This window comes from Vitis riparia, chromosome 7 (genome assembly GCF_004353265.1).
Source record: "Vitis riparia cultivar Riparia Gloire de Montpellier isolate 1030 chromosome 7, EGFV_Vit.rip_1.0, whole genome shotgun sequence".
NCBI lineage: Eukaryota > Viridiplantae > Streptophyta > Magnoliopsida > Vitales > Vitaceae > Vitis > Vitis riparia.
The window spans coordinates 12,977,793-12,996,606 of record NC_048437.1 but is presented as its reverse complement, the minus strand read 5'-3'; the positions used below and the strand labels follow the sequence as shown (position 1 = coordinate 12,996,606).

The 18,814-nt window shown below is 32.3% G+C and overlaps 1 protein-coding gene across 1 annotated transcript in view; it reads right to left on the bottom strand.

Annotated features, from left to right (window-relative positions):
• LOC117918484 (ubiquinone biosynthesis O-methyltransferase, mitochondrial) overlaps positions 1–2,611 on the bottom strand; it is an 81,203-nt gene extending 78,592 nt beyond the window's left edge. Inside the window, 1 exon segment of the mRNA XM_034835181.1 lies at positions 2,338–2,611. Within this exon segment, the coding sequence (XP_034691072.1) occupies positions 2,338–2,543 (206 nt within the window). The 5' untranslated portion in view covers positions 2,544–2,611.
• Between the last annotated feature and the right edge of the window lie 16,203 nt (positions 2,612–18,814).

Genomic DNA, 18,814 nt, shown 5'->3' with positions numbered 1-18,814 from the left:
TAGAGTTGATTAATCAATCGAGCACTACAAAGCGAGACTTGTTGCAAAGGGATATACACAAACTCATGGTATTGATTACCAAGAGATGTTTGCTCCTGTTGTAAGGATAAATACAGTCCAGGTTCTATTGTCGCTTGCAGTGAATTTGGAATGGCTTCTACAACAGTTGGATGTAAAAAACGTGTTCCTAAATGGGGACTTGGAAGAAGAAGTTTATATGGACTTACCATCGGGTTTTGATAAGGAAATGAAAGACGGCAGGGTTTGAAGACTAAGAAAGCCCTTATATTTATTGAAGCAGTCACCAAGAGCTTGATTTGATCACTTTGCCAAAGCTCTTCACCACCAGGGATACAAGCAAGCTTAGTCAAATCATACTTTGTTTTACAAACTTAGAAGTGAGAAAGTTACAATTCTTATTGTCTATGTTGATGATATAATTTTGACTGGAGATGACAGAGATGAGATCGAAAGATAAAAAAAAAAACTAGCAGATGAGTGCAAGATGAAAGACTTGGGAACTCTAAGGTATTTTCTTGAAATGGAAGTTGTAAGGAGCAAGCAGGGGACTTCAATGTCTCAAAGGAAGTATGCATTGGACTTATTGAATGAAACTAGCATGTTGGGGTGTAAATCGGTAGACACGCCAGTGTATCTAAATTTAAACTAAGAGAGCAGTCCAATGGAAGCCCAGTGGACAAAGGAAGATGTCAACACTTAGAGGGTAAACTTATCTATTTATCTCATACAAGGCTAGATATTGTCTCTGCAGTAAGTTGTGTTAGTCAATTTATGCATTCACCGTCTAAGGAGCATATGGAAGTTGCTTATTGAATCCTGAAGTATTTGAAAGGTAACCCTCAAAGAGGTCTCTTTTTTGGCAAGTCTAAAGAGAGGGATATAGAAGTATTCACTGAAGCAAACTAGGCTAGGTTTGCAAATGATAGAAGATCAACCTCAAGCTATTGTACATTTGTCTAGGGAAATTTGGTAACTTGGAGGAGCAAGAAGCAAATAGTGGTAGCGAGAAGTAGTACTGAAGCTAAATTTAGAGCCATTGCCCATGAAATTTGCAAATTACTGTGGCTAAAGCTACTACTAGAAGAGCTGCAAGCAACAGCAAAACTTCCATTAAAAATTTACAGCGACAACAAGACTGCCATTAATATTTCGCACAATCCTGTTCATCATGATAGGACAAACCATGTGGAAGTAGACCGACACTTTATCAAAGAGAAGATTGAAGAGGGAGTGATCTGCATGTCTTATGTCCCAACAACTGAGCAAGTTGTGGATATTCTTACAAAAGGATTGCTCATACCATTGTTTGAGAAACTAATTGACAAGTTGGGAATGTTTAAATGGTATAGTCCAGCTTGAGGGGGAGTGTAGAAAAATCAGTTTTTTGCTGCTTATTATTGTCCATGTAATATTAGCTGAATTAGTTGGGTTGTTATTTCCTTTCCTGGTTTTTAGCTAAGTTTGTTATTCCTAGAATAAAGGAAGTCCAGCATGTAAGGATGTGAGACATAATCATTTAGTTTAATTAATTGAATTACTCAAGAGTTCTTTCTAGCAGTGTTTTATTGTTTCCTTCCTTGTGTTCATCTTTTATTAATATAATGCACAGAAAGATATGCGGGAAGAGCACTTGGGTTAAGTTCGGTGATTGAATGCCCAATACAGAGACCTTCAAACCTAAACTTAGCTGGGTAAATTTGCGCAGTTTTAGTGCAATAATTTCAAAAGAAAGAACAGAATTTGAAAAACCTTACCTCTCATTGTAAAATGTACTTGGCAATCAAAAAAAATTTATTAGAAGGTTCTTATCAAATGAAAGTCCAAACTTGAGAAGCGGGAGGGTGAGAGAGTCCATAAACTAAATCATTATTGTCTAATTTCTATAATAACACATGAACGATAATGATTTGTCCAGCCTCTGTCCATATAATGAGTATAAATATAAATAAATAAATAAAAATAAAAACCAAACAAACAAACAAACACAATTTGTAGAATTTTTTAAGCATCCGCAAAGAATTGTTGTATCCTTGCAAATAAATTGATAACTATCAATGTCTTCAATTTCTATCTGAAATTCATATCCAAGATTTTCAGGTTGTGATACTAATTTCAAAGGTTTTTAAAATTGATATAGACAATGATTGTTGATAAAGTTCTCAAATTGAACCAAAAAGGAAAAAATAAAATAAAATTTCAACCCAATTCTTCCACATAAAACATTGCCTTCGCTTCAATTAAAATAAACTCTCGTTTGCTCAGTTCACATTTTCCTAGCAATCAATCAAATATAGAAACATAGGAAACCGAACTCACCAGGTATCAGCAATGGAGGAAAATTTAGCGAGTTCGACCTGATTCAAGGACGATCGGTTGGAGACTCTACTAGAAACATCTTCGGAATACAATCTGGTGTGGAGGAGGAAAGGAGAAGCTACTGTAGATCTGAGGAATGGAAGGCTGAGAATATGTTGGGCGGTGTTGTTTAGAGTTGGGAATTGGTTCAAAAGCTTGGAAGCCATGGCTAGACTCTTCAGGGGAGGGAAGGAATGCTACTCAACCAAGTCCTCAGCGCCAAATCTCTAGTATAAGCAGGCCCAGTCAGGTTTAGAAAGGGTTTTGTTTTAAATCGATTCTTGTCATTTTTTAAAAAATAGGTTTGATCCACGTGCAAGACACGTGATTATATTTAATTTTAATTTTAATCATTCAATAAAAAATTATAAAAATTTAATTCTTTTCTGTATTATAATTGTATTTGAATATATATATATATATATATATATATATAGAGAGAGAGAGAAAGAGAGAGATTATTTTACACATTAATCTAATCATTTAATAAATATAAATATTATATATATATAAAAGATTAAATTTTATTCATCCTTTAAAATAATGATGTACAATCTATATCAAAATTTGAAATAAGTTATATAATTTAATGATGCATAATCTATATTAAAATTAGAAATAAGTTTTACAATAGATTAATGAATTATTTATTAATATTTAATTTTATTCAAAATTGAAATTAAGTATTATAATAATTTAATAAATTTATTATTTATTCTTACATTTGTTCTTATTATTATTTTTTATTTTTTTCTAATTATTAAATTTAAATATTTACTCAAATTGGAAAGTCAGTATTACACGAGAATGTCCATGAGAGTATTTTATCTAAAACTGAATTTTGATAAAAATGTTCACTCTCAAATTTTAAAATCCATTTTCACATAAATTCTCATTCTTCACACCATTCCAATTAATAAATATTTTGTTTAGGAAATATATTTAAAGAAAATTATTTGCATCAGATTAATAAATACCCTTTTAGTAATAACCTCTAATGCAGAATTATTTTTAATAAAAATTTCCATAAGATATTTATTATCTAAATTGGAAACTTAGTGTAATAAAGAAACCTTGCATTTATAAAATTTTGAAAACTCGAGAGCTGACCCGATTAGGAAAGTTTTCATTCTTCAAGGATTTTGAAAAAATAAATTTAAGAAAAAATATTTTAAATCTTTAAGAATAAATTTAGAAATGAACTTTAGTTCTCATGCTCAAAATTCCTCATAAATTTAATTTCCTTATTCCTACACCTTTCCAATTTAATAAATATTATTAAATATGGAATCTAATTTTCATAATAATCTATTCTATTAAAATTACCAAAAATAAAACTTTTAGTAATTCCCTTAATGATAAATTATCCATCTTGAAAATTTTCTAAAACAAATATTTACTCTTCAACTTAAGGATTAGTGTAATAAGAAAGTTTCTAAAAATTTGAAAAATAAAAACTAAAGAGTACTTTATCCAAAAAAAAAATTAAAGAAAATAATTTAGAATCCTTTGGAATAATTTAGAAAAAGAAACTTTGCTCTCTAATTTATTTTCACAAGTTTTATTTTCTTAATCTACACTATTCCAAAATTACGTAAATAACATGCTTTGGAATCTAATTTTCAAGAAAATTTATAACCATTAAGATTACTAAGAGTTTCATAAAAAGTTTTCAATAATTTTGATGACCTTCTTAAAATAAATTACCTATCATGAGAATTTTCAAAAACTTTATTTATTCATTAAATTAGAATACTTGTACTTATAAGGAATATCCAATTTTATAAAGATTTTAAAATAAGAGAATCTTCTCTTTATATAGAAACTTAAGTCCTTGAAGATCTCAAAATTTGAAAATTAAAAAAAAAAAATCTTCTAAGGATTTTTAGAAAAGGAAACTAGATTCTCTCACAAATTTAAAAAATCTTTCTACATAGAAAAAATTCTTTAATAGTAGCACCATTCCAATTTTGAATAAAACTTTAGTTTGGAAATAACATTCTCATGAAAATTTATTTAAAAAAAAAAAAAAAAACCAAAATTAGCCACTTTAAAAAAAAAAAAAAAAAAAAAAAAAAAAAAAAAAAACTTCTCATCACATGCAATATAACACTATGCATAAAAAGGAAACATTAAAAAGAGATCCCATGACCAAGGGATATTTTTCACAACCTTTTGTGAACAAAAACGATTTATCTTCAACTTGCCATAGCTTGACACCAATATTTGGCATCAAAACTTGTCAAAACAAACTCTTGTTTATATGCTACAATTCATAAACTTTCAAACCAAACAAATGACCCAAAAAATGAGCCCAAATAAGCAAAAAGAATTGGACTCGTATGCAATCCTGTAACAACATTCCCTTGGTGCAGCCTCGCTTCATACATCCATATCTCCCTCGTTTCAACTCTAATGAATTGTGATCCATTTGAAGCATTAGATTCCTGACTTCCTAAGCTTCAAAATCATATGCAACTTGCCCTAAAAAACTCATAGGGGGTAGCCTTGATTTGATCATAGTGAATGTTGTTGTGTAGCAAAAAAATCTCTAAAAAAAAAGAATGTTTCTTTTCTTTTTAATCAAAGGAAGATTCATTATTTCATCTACAACCATTAATGTTTGGAACCCTAGATCACTTTGTTCTCATGGGCTGGATCTCATAGGGTGCATGAAAATATATTCTAGGCTCTCTAAATATATCATAGTGGAAAACCAGGTATTCAAAAACCAATATTGATACCATAGAAATCATTGATCTAGAGAATAAAGTCATATACCTTTGATTCAGATGTTCTCGGATTGGTTCCAATTTAAGTAAATAACTCCAAAGCGTAATGGATCTCATAAACACCATGATCTTCTGCCCAATGATTCCTTCTTATGTCTAGCCAATAAAATAGTGGAGATCTCAAGGGTGGAGGGTAGGGTTCTCTCTTTAGACTATAGAGAGAAAATGGCAAGACATGGAAACCTTAATCCCTTAAGGGGTATTTATTGGTTTCTTACTAGGCTTAAGTGATTTAAGTCTACCATGAGTCTGGGTCTCTTAATCTAGCCCAAAAAGGTTGTTAATTGATTAATTAACCACATAGGGCTCTAGTTAATCAATTAGCCCAATTTATAGATACCACTCACTTATTCTTGTGCAACCTTGCGTAATTATCAAAATGGCTTTATGCACATAAATGAACTAAAAGCCCATCCAACCCTCATAAACTGTGTCATCAAGGAATATGAGCTTAGAGTTGAAACCACTAGGACTTATAGGAGTATTGGCTCCCTTAAAATAAGATTATGAAATTGACTCAACATCTCACTACAGAGAGTCAACCACACTCCAATACCCTATGTATATTACAATGAGACACCAAGTGCTCAGGTCCGTGACCTACTATCCACTGCATGAAGACTCCTCATGAACTGGTGTCCGTAATCTAACAAGGTAATGTTGTCACCTATCAAGATTACCTCTCAAATCCTTGAGTTACAGATCCCACTTATTATGTGATCAACTGACATACTTCAACTCCAAGGAGTATATGTTAAATTCCACTGAAGGAATTACCGTGACCAATAATTTCATGATCACATGTACTTTGGATCACTCAAGGGGACACACTGTTTCAATCCCATGAGATATCATGGTGCCTCTATTAAGAATACTTGATGTCATCAACCTCCATCAACAATGACCCAATCCATAGGGATATATGATAGGGTTTCACCCATAGGTCAAAGCCTCCTATTAATTTCAACACAGACTCAATATCCTTTCAAGGTTGAAAGTTCGTGCAGTATAGTAGCTTGGTGAATCATGACATTTAATAGCCTTGCATCATGATTCACCATAGGTCCTATCTAGTGTGTATCACATACGCTAGTGCACTCACCATGGGAAACTCATCCTGACGCTCAAGATAAGTCATTTTTCCAATTAGGAGGTAGTGCATTACAATCTCTATTGAATTGCCGAAATCCATGAACCAACTATAAACAACTTATTTATTCACAAGAAACCCATGGCTTATGTCTTCTGTGTAACTCTTAATGCACCCTAGTATTGTACAAAGAAAGAGACATAAGTTGAATGCTCAAATCAATGTCAATCACCAAAGGGATAGCAAGAAGACAATTAAGTCTAACTTTGTTACATCAAGTCTTACTTTTAGGGGCTTAATCCAACAATTAAGTCATTGAATCTTCATAAATGATGCTCCAGTAAAGATCTAATCTTTATTGATATCACTAAGGAATTTTTCTCTTGTATTCCTCCATGGATGATAAAAAATTTAACTTTAGAACATAAAATTAAATCTTATGCTCCTATAATGGAGCTTACAACCCAATCTATGGAAAAAATTAAAACTTTACAAGAAAAAAAACAACCTATGCTCCTTTAATGTAGCTTATAATGAAATCTATGAAGAAACAAAGTAAGAACACAATTATCTCATTCAATAAGCACAAACAATAATATAAAGGATCATACATGTGTCCTTTGGCCATGGGATAATATCGAGGTTGCAAAAAAAAGGTTAGAAAACCATAAATAAAGATCTAAGAATGTTTATAACATTAAGCTCTTATACCAGTTGTTGACATCTTAGATTTAAGAAACCAAAGGAATGCTAATTTTTCAAAAAATGAATCTTTTAGGTTAAAGTACTAACCTTTAGGTTTGGATGTTCCCAAACCTTAAATTACAAGTGTTGAAGACGACCTTGAAGTTATTGGAAGTCTCATCAACCTATGATCTTCCGCTCGATGACTCAATCTTATTCTTGGTACAATTCTGATAAGGAGAAAAAGAGGCTGGAGACTACAACTCTCTTTCTCTCTGGATTGTGGAAGGCAAAAAATGATAGAAACCCTAACTCCTAGAGGGTAATTATAGAGTTCCACTTAATGAATTACTATGACCATAGTTTCCATGAGTACACCTTTTTAGGATCATCTAAGGGACACATTGTCTCAATCCCATGAAATATCATGGTGTCTCTCTATTAAGAATACATATTGCTACCAATTTCTATCAATAGTAACCCAATCCATAGGAAATATATGATCAACTTACGATCTTACCCATAGGTTAAAGCCATTGCTAACTTTAGCACAAACTCAACATATTTTCAAGGTTGAGATACAACATAATGAAATAGCTTGGTGAGGTCATAACTACTTGATAGCCTTAAGTCATGACTCACCGTAGGTCCTGTCCAATGACATATCCTGATAACTAAGACTAAACATCCCTCCAATTAGGAGGTAGTGCACTACAACCTCTAATGGGTTGCTTAGACCCACGAACTAACCGTAAACAAGTCATCTATTTGCAAAGAACTTATGACTTGGATCTTCCGTGCAACTCCTAATACACTCAAGTCACGTATAATGCAAAAAGTGCAAGTAAGAATGCTTATAAAGTGTAATACATGGAATAAGAATAGATAGAAGTGAAATTGGAATATCATTAATTAAAAATTGAAATCCAAATTTATTACATCATGTCATGTTTTTAAGGGTTCTATCCAAACACAAACACCTTATGATAATCCTAACTATAAAGTAATAATCCTGAAATCCTCTTAGATACTTATAAGCAGAGGTATTTCTTACCTTGTTTCCGACTAGTCTACCTTTGTGTTTAGTAAGAGTATTGGACACTCCTATATGTGAATTTTTTGTAAACTAAGTTTACAATGTGCCCACATCTCTCTAGAAGTTAAAGGTACCGACTTAGTAAGGGAGTTAAGATACAATTTTCAAGGAATATCCCAAATGAATATGGAAAGTAAAGAGAAAGTAATCATCAATATTACTATGTCCATCAAAGTCCAACTTTTTCTTTCCACTACACCATTATGTAATGGAGTCCTTGGTGTAGACAACTAGGATACTTTCCCATGCTCTTTATGGAAAGAATCAAACCTGCTAGACATACCACCTTAATGTAATCGAAGTGCCTTGATATGTTTACCCAATAGGTTATCCAATTCAATCTTAAATTCAATGAATTTATACGAAGCTTCAAATTTCCTATGTACTAATGTACACATATCCAAACCTAGAGTATTTAACAATAAAAGTGATGAAATACCTATAGCTCTATATGTTCTTTTGTAATAAAGGGTCTCTTGGTCATTTTACCATCTATATAGGATTCGAAGATTGGAAAACCCTTTAGAATCAAAAGGCCCAGACGCGGTTAGCCTTTGGATCTTATTTAAATTAATATAACCTAAGCATTAAAAGCCAAATGTTTAATTAGTGCTAGGTTCATTCCTATTAGTAAGATTTGACAATTCTCATTATTTGGTAAAGTGATAATGGAGTCTCATATAAAAGAGATAATACCTCCTACTATTTGTCATAATTATTCTTGCAACTAAGGATTCTCACTTGTTAAAAACCTATAAAGAACCGTACAAATAGTGGGTCTGGAAAGAATCCACCACTATTTATTCAACAATGAGAATATGATGTGTACTTGCCTATCCTTAGGCAATTCAAACGTTCCTTTAGCTCTCAATTTAGAAAGGAACTTTAGCTCTCATATTCAAAAATCCTCACAATATTATTTTCCTTATTCCTACAACTTTCCAATTTAATAAATATTCTTTATTAGGGAAACTAATTTTCATAATAATTTATTCAATTAAATTAAAAACAATAAAACTTTTAATAATTCCCTTAATGATAAATTATCCATCTTGAAAATTTTCAAAAAAATTATTTACTCTCAAAATTAAAGATTAGTATAATAAGAAAGTTTCCAAAAACTTGAAAAATGAAAAATTGGGGAACACTTTATCCATAAGGGAAACTTTTATTCTATAAGAATTCTCATCAAAATAATTTAGAATCCTTTAGAATAATTTAGAAAAGGAAACTTTGGTCTCTAATTTATTTTCACAAGTTTTATTTTCTTAATCTACACTATTCCAAAATTAAGTAAATAACATGCTATAGGGTCTAATTTTCAAGAAAATTTATATCTATTAAATTACTAGAAGTTTCATATTATTTACATTAAAGGCTTTCAATAATTTCGGTAACCTTCTTAAAATAAATTATCTATCATGAGAATTTCCATAATCACTAAATTGGAATACTCGTGCTTATAAGGAATATCCAATTTTATAAAGATTTTACAACAAAAGAATCTTCCTTTAATATAAAAACTTCAGTTCTTGAAGATTTTGTTAGGACATTGAGTTTTCTGTATTTGTTGGCAATTTTGTTCCAATTTATGTTTGACCATAGAAGTATTTTTAAATGGTGATTTACTCTCCATTGAAGATCAAGGGTTGTTGTTCGTCCAACTAGGAAGTCACAAGTACGTTTAAAAATGTTTGGTTTGTTGCATGTAAGGCTTATTTGAGGTATAAAAGGTTCAATATCATTTTTGGCCTTAAAATGTTTTTTTCAAAAAGTAGGGGCCGCTCAAGCGGTTAGAGCGCTCAAGTTGTCTAAGTCCGCTTAAGTGGTCTTGTCGGTTCTGTCGAGTTTAGAAATGTATTTTGGATGAATTTCACTCAAACTCAAATTTGGAAACTTGAGATACCGAAATCCTTATAGCTTTTGCCTATAAATACCTCTCTTGTAACCCTTTAAGGGTTAGAGATAAAAGATCCTAATGTGATCGCGTGGAGATTTTTAGGGAAATTGAAAATATTTTGTTAAAACCTTTCATTCCTTAGAGAAGGACTCCTTATGAGAAAAGCCTTATTGTCACACCATTCCCGATTTCTCATTCAAGGATTCAATTCTTTGAATTATTGGTTGAAGACCTAAATTCCTTCAGAGGGATCGAAGGATCTATTAGGGAGCAACAGGTAGTTGCTGCATCACAGACGTGGATTAAGTTGTAGGTAATGAAGAGTAAGTCTTTAGGGTAAAACAGTCAGGTAGATTTGTGTAACTTTATTTCAAATAATGGATTTAGATTGATAGGTCTTAGACCTTATGGTTTTTTATCTCCATAGTTTGTAGAGGTTTTCCATGTAAAAATCTTGTACCTCATTGTCTATATTTTTTATATTTGATATTATGTTTGAATTGCCTAAGATAAGCTAAAATTTATTTATCCTATTATCTTGTAGGGCTTTCCTAAAAAGTACATATCTATTTATTCCTACTTGTACTCTGGTTGATGAAATTGAATATCCTAATTTGATTGGTCAACTGCTTATCGAAGTTATTAGGGGTGGTTATATTAGTCGTTATGGTTGTTATGCCTATAACCAATTATTTTTATTCCTAACATCTCTCATAATATTATTTGGATATTAATGATTATATTATTTTATCCTTTACCAACTGCAGGGTATCTCTAAAAGTAAAAAAATTATATTTTTGTTAACCCAAAGATTATAGGCATAATACATCTTGTTATCAGGGATCTCCCTATTATCTATTAACGTACAAAAAAATAGGTCATAATTTATAAATCTTGTACCTCTGGGTGTTCCTTATTGAACTTTCGGTAATTATTCAAGTAGCATGTAAGCAATACCCATTTTTCAATTGGTATCAAAGTAGGACAAAAAATTGATTCATTATTCTATTGATTAAAAATTCAAATTTTATTGTTTATATTGTTTAAATATCAAATTTTTATTAATCATATAGGATTAAAATCAATTTTTTATTAATCTTGTAAGTCCGATATGGAACAATCTAAAAGTGGTGCTCCTTTGAATAGTCCACCCTATTTTGATGGGGATAATCATTCCCATTGGAAAGCATGTATGATGTTTTTCCTTAAAATACAAGGAAAAAGGGTATGAAATTCAGTTGAATATGGTTAGGGAGCACCATTGATCCTTGATGCTCAAGCAAGATCTATAGGAGAACTTAAACCAAAATATGAATGGGACAAAGCCGATAATGAAGGTAGTGAAGCCAATGCAAGGGCTTTATTTAGTATTTTTAATAGAGTTTGTCCAGAAGAGTTTCGCAGGATAGCAAACTGCAAGCTTGCAAAAAAAGTATGGGATATTCTTCAAGTTACTCATGAAGGTATGGTTGCTATGAAGATCTTTAAGTTGTAAATACTTGCTAGTAAGTTTGAGAATATTAGGATGCATGAAAATAAAACTTTTTTTGCTATTTATTCTGAATTGAGTGATATTGTAAATTCTTCATTTAACCTTAGAGAACCTATTCTAGATTCTAAGGTAGTTAGGAAAATATTGAGATCTCTTCCATAATGATTTAGACCTAAAGTAACTGCCATAGAGGAGAGCAAGGACATTGATTCCATGAGGGTTAATGAACTTGGTTGCTTCATTCAAACATATGAGATGACCCTACCTAATTCCCAGAAGCCTAAAGTCTCTACCTTTAAGGCATCTAAAAATGAGGAGAATGATATTGAAATGCCATATGAAGTAACTAATGATGAATTGGCACATATAGCTAAAAGGATTAAAATGGCCATGAAATTCAATAAAAGGTTCTACAAGAACTAAGAATTTGGAAAAGAAAAAAGAACCAATGAACTATCATCTAATATGAAAGGAAAAAGTTCCTCCAAAGGTAAGAAAGTTGAATGCTTTAATTGTGGAGGTGTGGTATACTATTCTCAAGAGTGTCCTGACCCTAAAAATATAAAAAAAGTCTATGTAGGCATCATGAAGTGATTTAGACTCTAAAGAAAGTGCTTCCACAACTTCTGAAGATGCAAGATACGATCACAATGACATGTTAGGTTTTCTTATATCTATGGAACCTGTAAATGATTTTGATTGTGATAATGATAATGATGATGATGAGTTTATTGCTGAACAAATGGCTGAATTATTTAATAATCTTGTTGATGAGCATGAGAAACTAATTAAGAGTTATATGAAAAAGAATGATATCCTAGATGCTCATAAAAATAAGATTGATGTGCTTAATACTAAAAAAGACTAATTTATTTGAGAAAATTAGTTTTCTTGAATTTGAACATCATTCTCTCATTGGGAAGAATAATGCTCTTACTAAAGAAATCAAGAATAAAAAGCCTTCTTCATCTGTGAATGTAATTTTTCCTCTTAGAACTAAAGTAGTTAATGAAATTCTTGATAAATGCAAAACATGATTACATGGAAAATTTTAAGACTATCCACCTCAAAAACATTAACATTATAAAAAAAAATAATGTAAACTTTTATTTGTGTGTAGAAAGTATGGGTTTGTATTTCATTTTCAATAAGAAAAAATAGCAGTATGTACATAAATTGCCTATGACCAAGGATCAAAGCAAAGATGAAAATTATTACTCAAGAAAGCTAATGACTATATCCAGCTTCAGTGGCTCCTGTATAAATTGTCATAACAATGAGATGTTTTAGTATAAAGATCTCCAATCCGCCTCTTAGCAATATGGAAATGAAAGATACTTAAGAAGAAGACATTAAATAGATCAACATTTTATCTTAAAACTTCGGTTTAAGAAAAGAGTGCTATCTTTAGGTACTTCAAAATTCAGGGGAAACTACTAAAGCTTACTTTTGCATGATGTTTAGATGATAGTAACATGAACATTTATTGCCATGCTACTTCATGGATGATTTTATTAATAGAGCAACTCCCGTATCAAATTCCCTTAGCTTTCACACCTTGATTCACTTCCAAGGCCCCAATAATAAAAAATAAAAGGTTTCAAGAACCCACATATTTGATAATGAAGTTTTCCATTTCAATTAACTTTAAAGCCACAAAACCAATAACATTTTGGTGCCATTAGCTTTTTTAGTATTGGATCTATTCAATAGCAAATAACCTTATACCCCACCACCTAACCTCCCTAAAAAATACTATATGTCTTAGTCTCAAATACCCCATATACCCCATATAAATATAATAATTTGACTTGGATAATTCCACAGAATTTTTAGTATGGGAACTACTCTGAAGATTGACCTATCTTGGCAAGAGCTCCATATGCAAAACCTATAGGCATGATCTACCCCAACTCATACCCAAAATTTTTGGTTAAAACATACAGGGTTTTACATCGTTTAAAGATATAAACTAGATTCATAGGAATCTTTTTGGTTGGTAACACATTTTTATTTAATAAACCATTAAAAATTTATATCAAAGGTGATAAAAAATTAATATAATTTTTAATGAAATTAAGAAAAACCAAGAAAAATTGAGACTTTACCTTGAATCGCTAAATAGATGGAGATGATAGAATGTCTTTCGGTCCCAAAGTTGTTTTCCCTCAAAACAATTGGAGTTATTTTTCTCATTTCTTTGAAGAAAAGAGGGTTTGGCTAAAGGGAAATGAAAGAAAAAAATTACGGTTTAGATTAAAAGAAACAAAAACCCACTAGAATCTCTACATGTGCAAAACTTACTCTTCCAACCGGTGGACTCCCCACTTTAACTGGTCTTCCGATCCCAACTATATGGATAGAATACTTCTATTATTGAAATGAAAACCTTTAAATCTTATCTCACTTTTGGTTACTTCATGAAGGAGAAGGCCAAACATAACTCTGACAACTGACCACTAGTGCATCCTTAGCAAGTAAAGACTTAGGGTTTTGGATGTTTTGAATATGAGATTCGAAGGTATGTGAAGGCAAATCATGTTTTAGCAGGTAAGGAAATTGTGTGGAGGGAGTGGAAATTTTAGGTATGTTTTAGGTAATTATATATACTAGGTAGGATAATGACGCTCTTTAGAAACATCAAGAATGCAAAAATGTTATATATCCAATGACACTTAAAATAAGTGCCAACATTTTTAAATATTTACATATCAATGACGCTTATAGACACGTCATACTAAACAAGTGCCAATGTTTAGGCATAATAAATAAATAATGACATTTTTTTTAAAGTGCCTAGGAAGGAAGTGTCATTATTCTTGTTTTTTGTAGTAGTGGAAATCAACATCCACATTGTCAAAATCTCTTCCCCTATCACTCCTAATCCTTACAATTTGATGACCAATTTCCACTTGTATTCTATTGAATAATGACTTCAAATGTTATATGGCCTCAAATTTCTTCCTTAGAAAACTCACAAATGAGTATCTCAAAAAATCATCCACAATCACAAGGACATATCTCTTAGCACCTCTACTTTCAGTTCACATTGTACCCATAAGACCCATGTGAAGAAGATTTAAAAGTCTAGTGGTCCTTCTCTCCTTAACCTATTTGTGTGAACTCTCAGTTTGTTTGCCTTTCATGCACTCACCACAAATGGGTTTAGGTTCACTACTAAGTTTAGGGATACCTCTAACTTTTTCAGTATTTATTAAATGCACAAGGTCTTTATCGTTTACGTGACCAAGTCTTCTATGTTAGATCTTAGAAGGATCAAGCTTTGCCCTACTGCACATAAGACATGTTATAGAGTTAAGATTTATAGCATAACAATAATCCATAGTCCTATGTCCTATGATGGCTACCTTTCTCTCTTTATTAATTACCTTGCATAAGTCTTGGTGAAAGTTCACTTTATGATCTTTGTCACATATTTTACTAATGCTTAGGAGGTTTTCTTCAAGTCTTTCAACATAAAGAACTTCATTTAGTTTAGGACAACCAGGAATAGCTATACTACCCTTGTCTTTCACTCGAGGTAGGTTTCTATCTCCAAAAGTGACAGTCCCATCATTATAATTTTCAAGAGAAGTAAAATAGGTTCTATCTCCTATCATGTGTAAAGAGCAACCACTATTAAGGTACCACTCACTAGAAGATTTGTCTTCCGAATTTAGATTGGAAGTTTGAATTTGTGTACCCTCTAGGTACTAACTCATCACTTTCGAATACAAGCATATAATCCATCATTCTCTTAAGATACTTGAGTATATGCTTAATAGTTATCCAGTGTTCTGGACTTGGATTATATTGATATCTACTCACCATACCCATTACTAAGCAAATATCCAACCTAGTAAATTGCATTGCATACATAAGCCTACCCACTACAGAGACATAAGGTACTGGTTACATGTGCTCTTTCTCCTCCGGTATTTTAGGACACTAATCCTAAGAAAAATGAATTTCATGCCTAAAAGGTAACAAACCTTTCTTAGAATCCTACATCACATGCTTAACCAAGAGCTTATCTAAGTAGGTAGCTTGAAATAGTGTTAGTTTCCTATTCTTGTGTTCCCTAAGGACCTTAATCCCAATAATATACTACGTTTCTCCCAGATCCTTCATTTGGAACTGAGTAGATAACCAGATCTTGACTGATGACAATAACCCTACATCATTACCTATGAGTAGAAAGTCATCAAAGTACAAGATTATAAAGACCGCTATGCTCCCTTACACTATCTTGTACACACAAGGTTCATCCCTGTTTTGATCCAAGTCAAAGGTCTTGATTGCCTTATCGAAATGTTTATTCCATGAGTGAGATGCTTGCTTTAATCCATAAATGGATTTATGTAACTTGCATACCATATGCTCTTAACCTTTTGCTACGAAACCGTCTGGATGCATCATATAGATGCTCCCATCAAGATTGTCATTTAAGAATGCAATCTTGACATCTATTTGTCATATCTCATAGTTAAGATGTGCCGCAATGGATAAGAGTATTCTAATGGACTTGAGCATGGCTACAGATGAGAAGGTCTCTTCATAGTCGAAACCAGGTTTTTGACTATAACACTTCGTTATAAGCCTAGCCTTAACAGTCTCAACTTTTCCATATACTCTCCTCTTCTTCTTGGAGACCCACTTACACCCTATGGGTTTTATCCCTTCAGGTGCTTCTAGAAGCTCCTAGACTTGGTTAGAATGCATAGATTCTAACTCTGCTCCCATAGTCTTTTGCTAAAGATGTGCTTCCACATTGCTCATTGCTTCATTGTAATATGTGGAATTGATCTCATGTTCCATTGGGATGGCCTTAAAAGACTCTCCAAAATACATGAATTTATCCAATTGTACAACAAACATCCCACTATGATGAGGTATTGGTGTACTAGAAATAGAAATGGTTGGTACTAGATCCATGGTATTTTGTGTTGTTGTGGGAGTCTTATCTAAATCTCTCAAATCAACCTTACTCCTAACATTATCACTCATCATATAGTCATTTTCTAGAAATCTAGCATTTGTACTCACAAATACCTTATGGGCGACCTGACTATAAAAATAATAACCCTTAGTTCTTTTTGGATACCCAACAAACCGAAAAACTTCTAATCTTGGTTCTATCTTATCTACCTTTGGTTTCAGTACATGTGTTGGACAACCCAATATGCGAACATGGTGTAAACTAGGTTTACATCTTGTCTACATCTCCATAGGAGTCAAGGTATTGATTTAGATGGAACTAGATTAAGAAGATATCCTACAGTTTCTAAGGCATATCCTCAAAAGGATGTGGGAAGTGTCAAAAAACTCATCATAGATCTCACCATGTCCAATAGAGTTCAATTTCTTCTTTCCACTACTCTATTTTGTTATGGAGTACCAAAACCAGTTAATTGTGATATAATCCTATGCTCCTTAAGAAAATAATCAAACTCATTAGACATGTACTCTCCACATCGATAAGATCGAAGTGCCTTGAAGTGTTTACCTAATTGGTTTTCTAATTATACCTTAAATTCCTTGAATTTATCTAAGGCTTTGGATTTCCTATGCATAAGGTTAACATAACCACACCTAGAGTAATCATTTGTGAAAGTGATGAAATACTCATACCCACCACCTACTTGGACATTAAAAGGTCTACACACATCAGTATGCATTGACTCCAGGCATTCTTTGGCTCTAACCCCTTTAGCAGTAAAAGGCCTCTTGGTTATTTTACCTTCTATACAAGATTCGCAAACTGTAAGATTTTCTAGAACTAATGACTGCAATGTTCTAGACTTGAATAGTCTTTGGATCCTATTCAAATTAATATGATTTAGGCGTAGTGCCATCGATAGGTTTGATTAGTACTAAGTACTCTCCTCTTAAGTGAGACATGATTATTCTCAACAATAGATAACAATGATATAGGAGTAATACGAAATAAATTGTCAACCAATATACTTGAGCAAATAAATGAATCATTCTTTTTAATAAAAACATATTTATTGAAATAAACTGAATAATCTGATTTATTTAAGTAAGAAACTAAAATCAAATTCTTTCTAAACTCATGTATATAAAGGCAATCCTTGAGTTCTCGATATTTATTATTCTCTAATACTAAGGTAATATCTCCCATTGTCTGCACAACTATCCTTGCAGTAGATGCTAGAGTCAAGTATATCTCTACTTCATTTAGTCTTCTCCTTAGTTGAAACCCCTGTAATGAATTACAGATATGGTCAGTGGCCTTGGAATCTATCCACCAAGAATTGGTGGAATCCACCACTAAACAAGATTCAACTAAAAGTGAATGGGACATACCTTCCTTTTTCTTTAGGAAATTAGGGCATTCTTTCTTCTAGTGGCTCTTTTTGCCATAGACGAAACACTTGCCCTTACCCTTGCTCTTTCCTTTCCCAACCTTGTCCTTTCCATGTTTGGATTTCTTGGAAGAATTTTTTTTCTTCTTATTATGAGAAGAACTTGAAGACTCCTTTACTAACATGTAAACACCTTTAGGATCCTTAAGAATCCCTTCAACCATCTGGAGTTCCTTCATCAGTTCTGGCAAGCTCATCATTAACTTATTCATATTGTAATTAAGCTTAAACTGTCTGAAGGAGTTCATTAAGGTCTCTAGAATTATATCAACCTGGGTTTCCCCATTGATTTTAGCTCTAAGGATCTCCATCTCGTCAAAGAGTGCAATCATATGAATCATATGATCTCTAGTAGGAGTTCCTTTTGTCATCTTAATGCTTTTGATGGTCCTTAGAGTAGTTTTCCTAGCTGGCCTGCCCTTATCACTAAACCTCTCTTACAGGTTCAAGAGAATCTCATAAGTAGTGGCAATACCCGTATTTTGTTGTTGCAACACATTACTGAGAGACCCAATTATGACACAACAAGCCTTCTCATATGCCCTTTGCCACTAGGAATGAACATCTTTCTTTTCCTATGTGGAAACCTCATTGGGAATGGGTGGAGCAACCTTTTGAGTTAACCATTTTAGTTGTTCTACTATGAGCACTATATCAAGGTTTCTTTTCCAGTCAACATAATTAGGTATAGTTAACTTATTATCAGTGAGAGTAAGGGTGATAGGATTATAAGACATGATTCATGTAATAAACAAAATATTTTCATGCATTAATAAAGGAACTAAGCACTCAAGGCAAATATGGTAATTAATTTTAGAAAAAGTAGTGTTCTCAAACTACATATATCCATGCAAGGTATCCTAGTATCATAAGAATCAAGCCTACTTTAGGTAGGTCATGATTCTTATTACTAGGTAATCAAACTGCCTTAAACCTCCAAAGGTTATCCTAACGCATTGATTTACATACCTTTGCATTCAACCCTTGACACATGC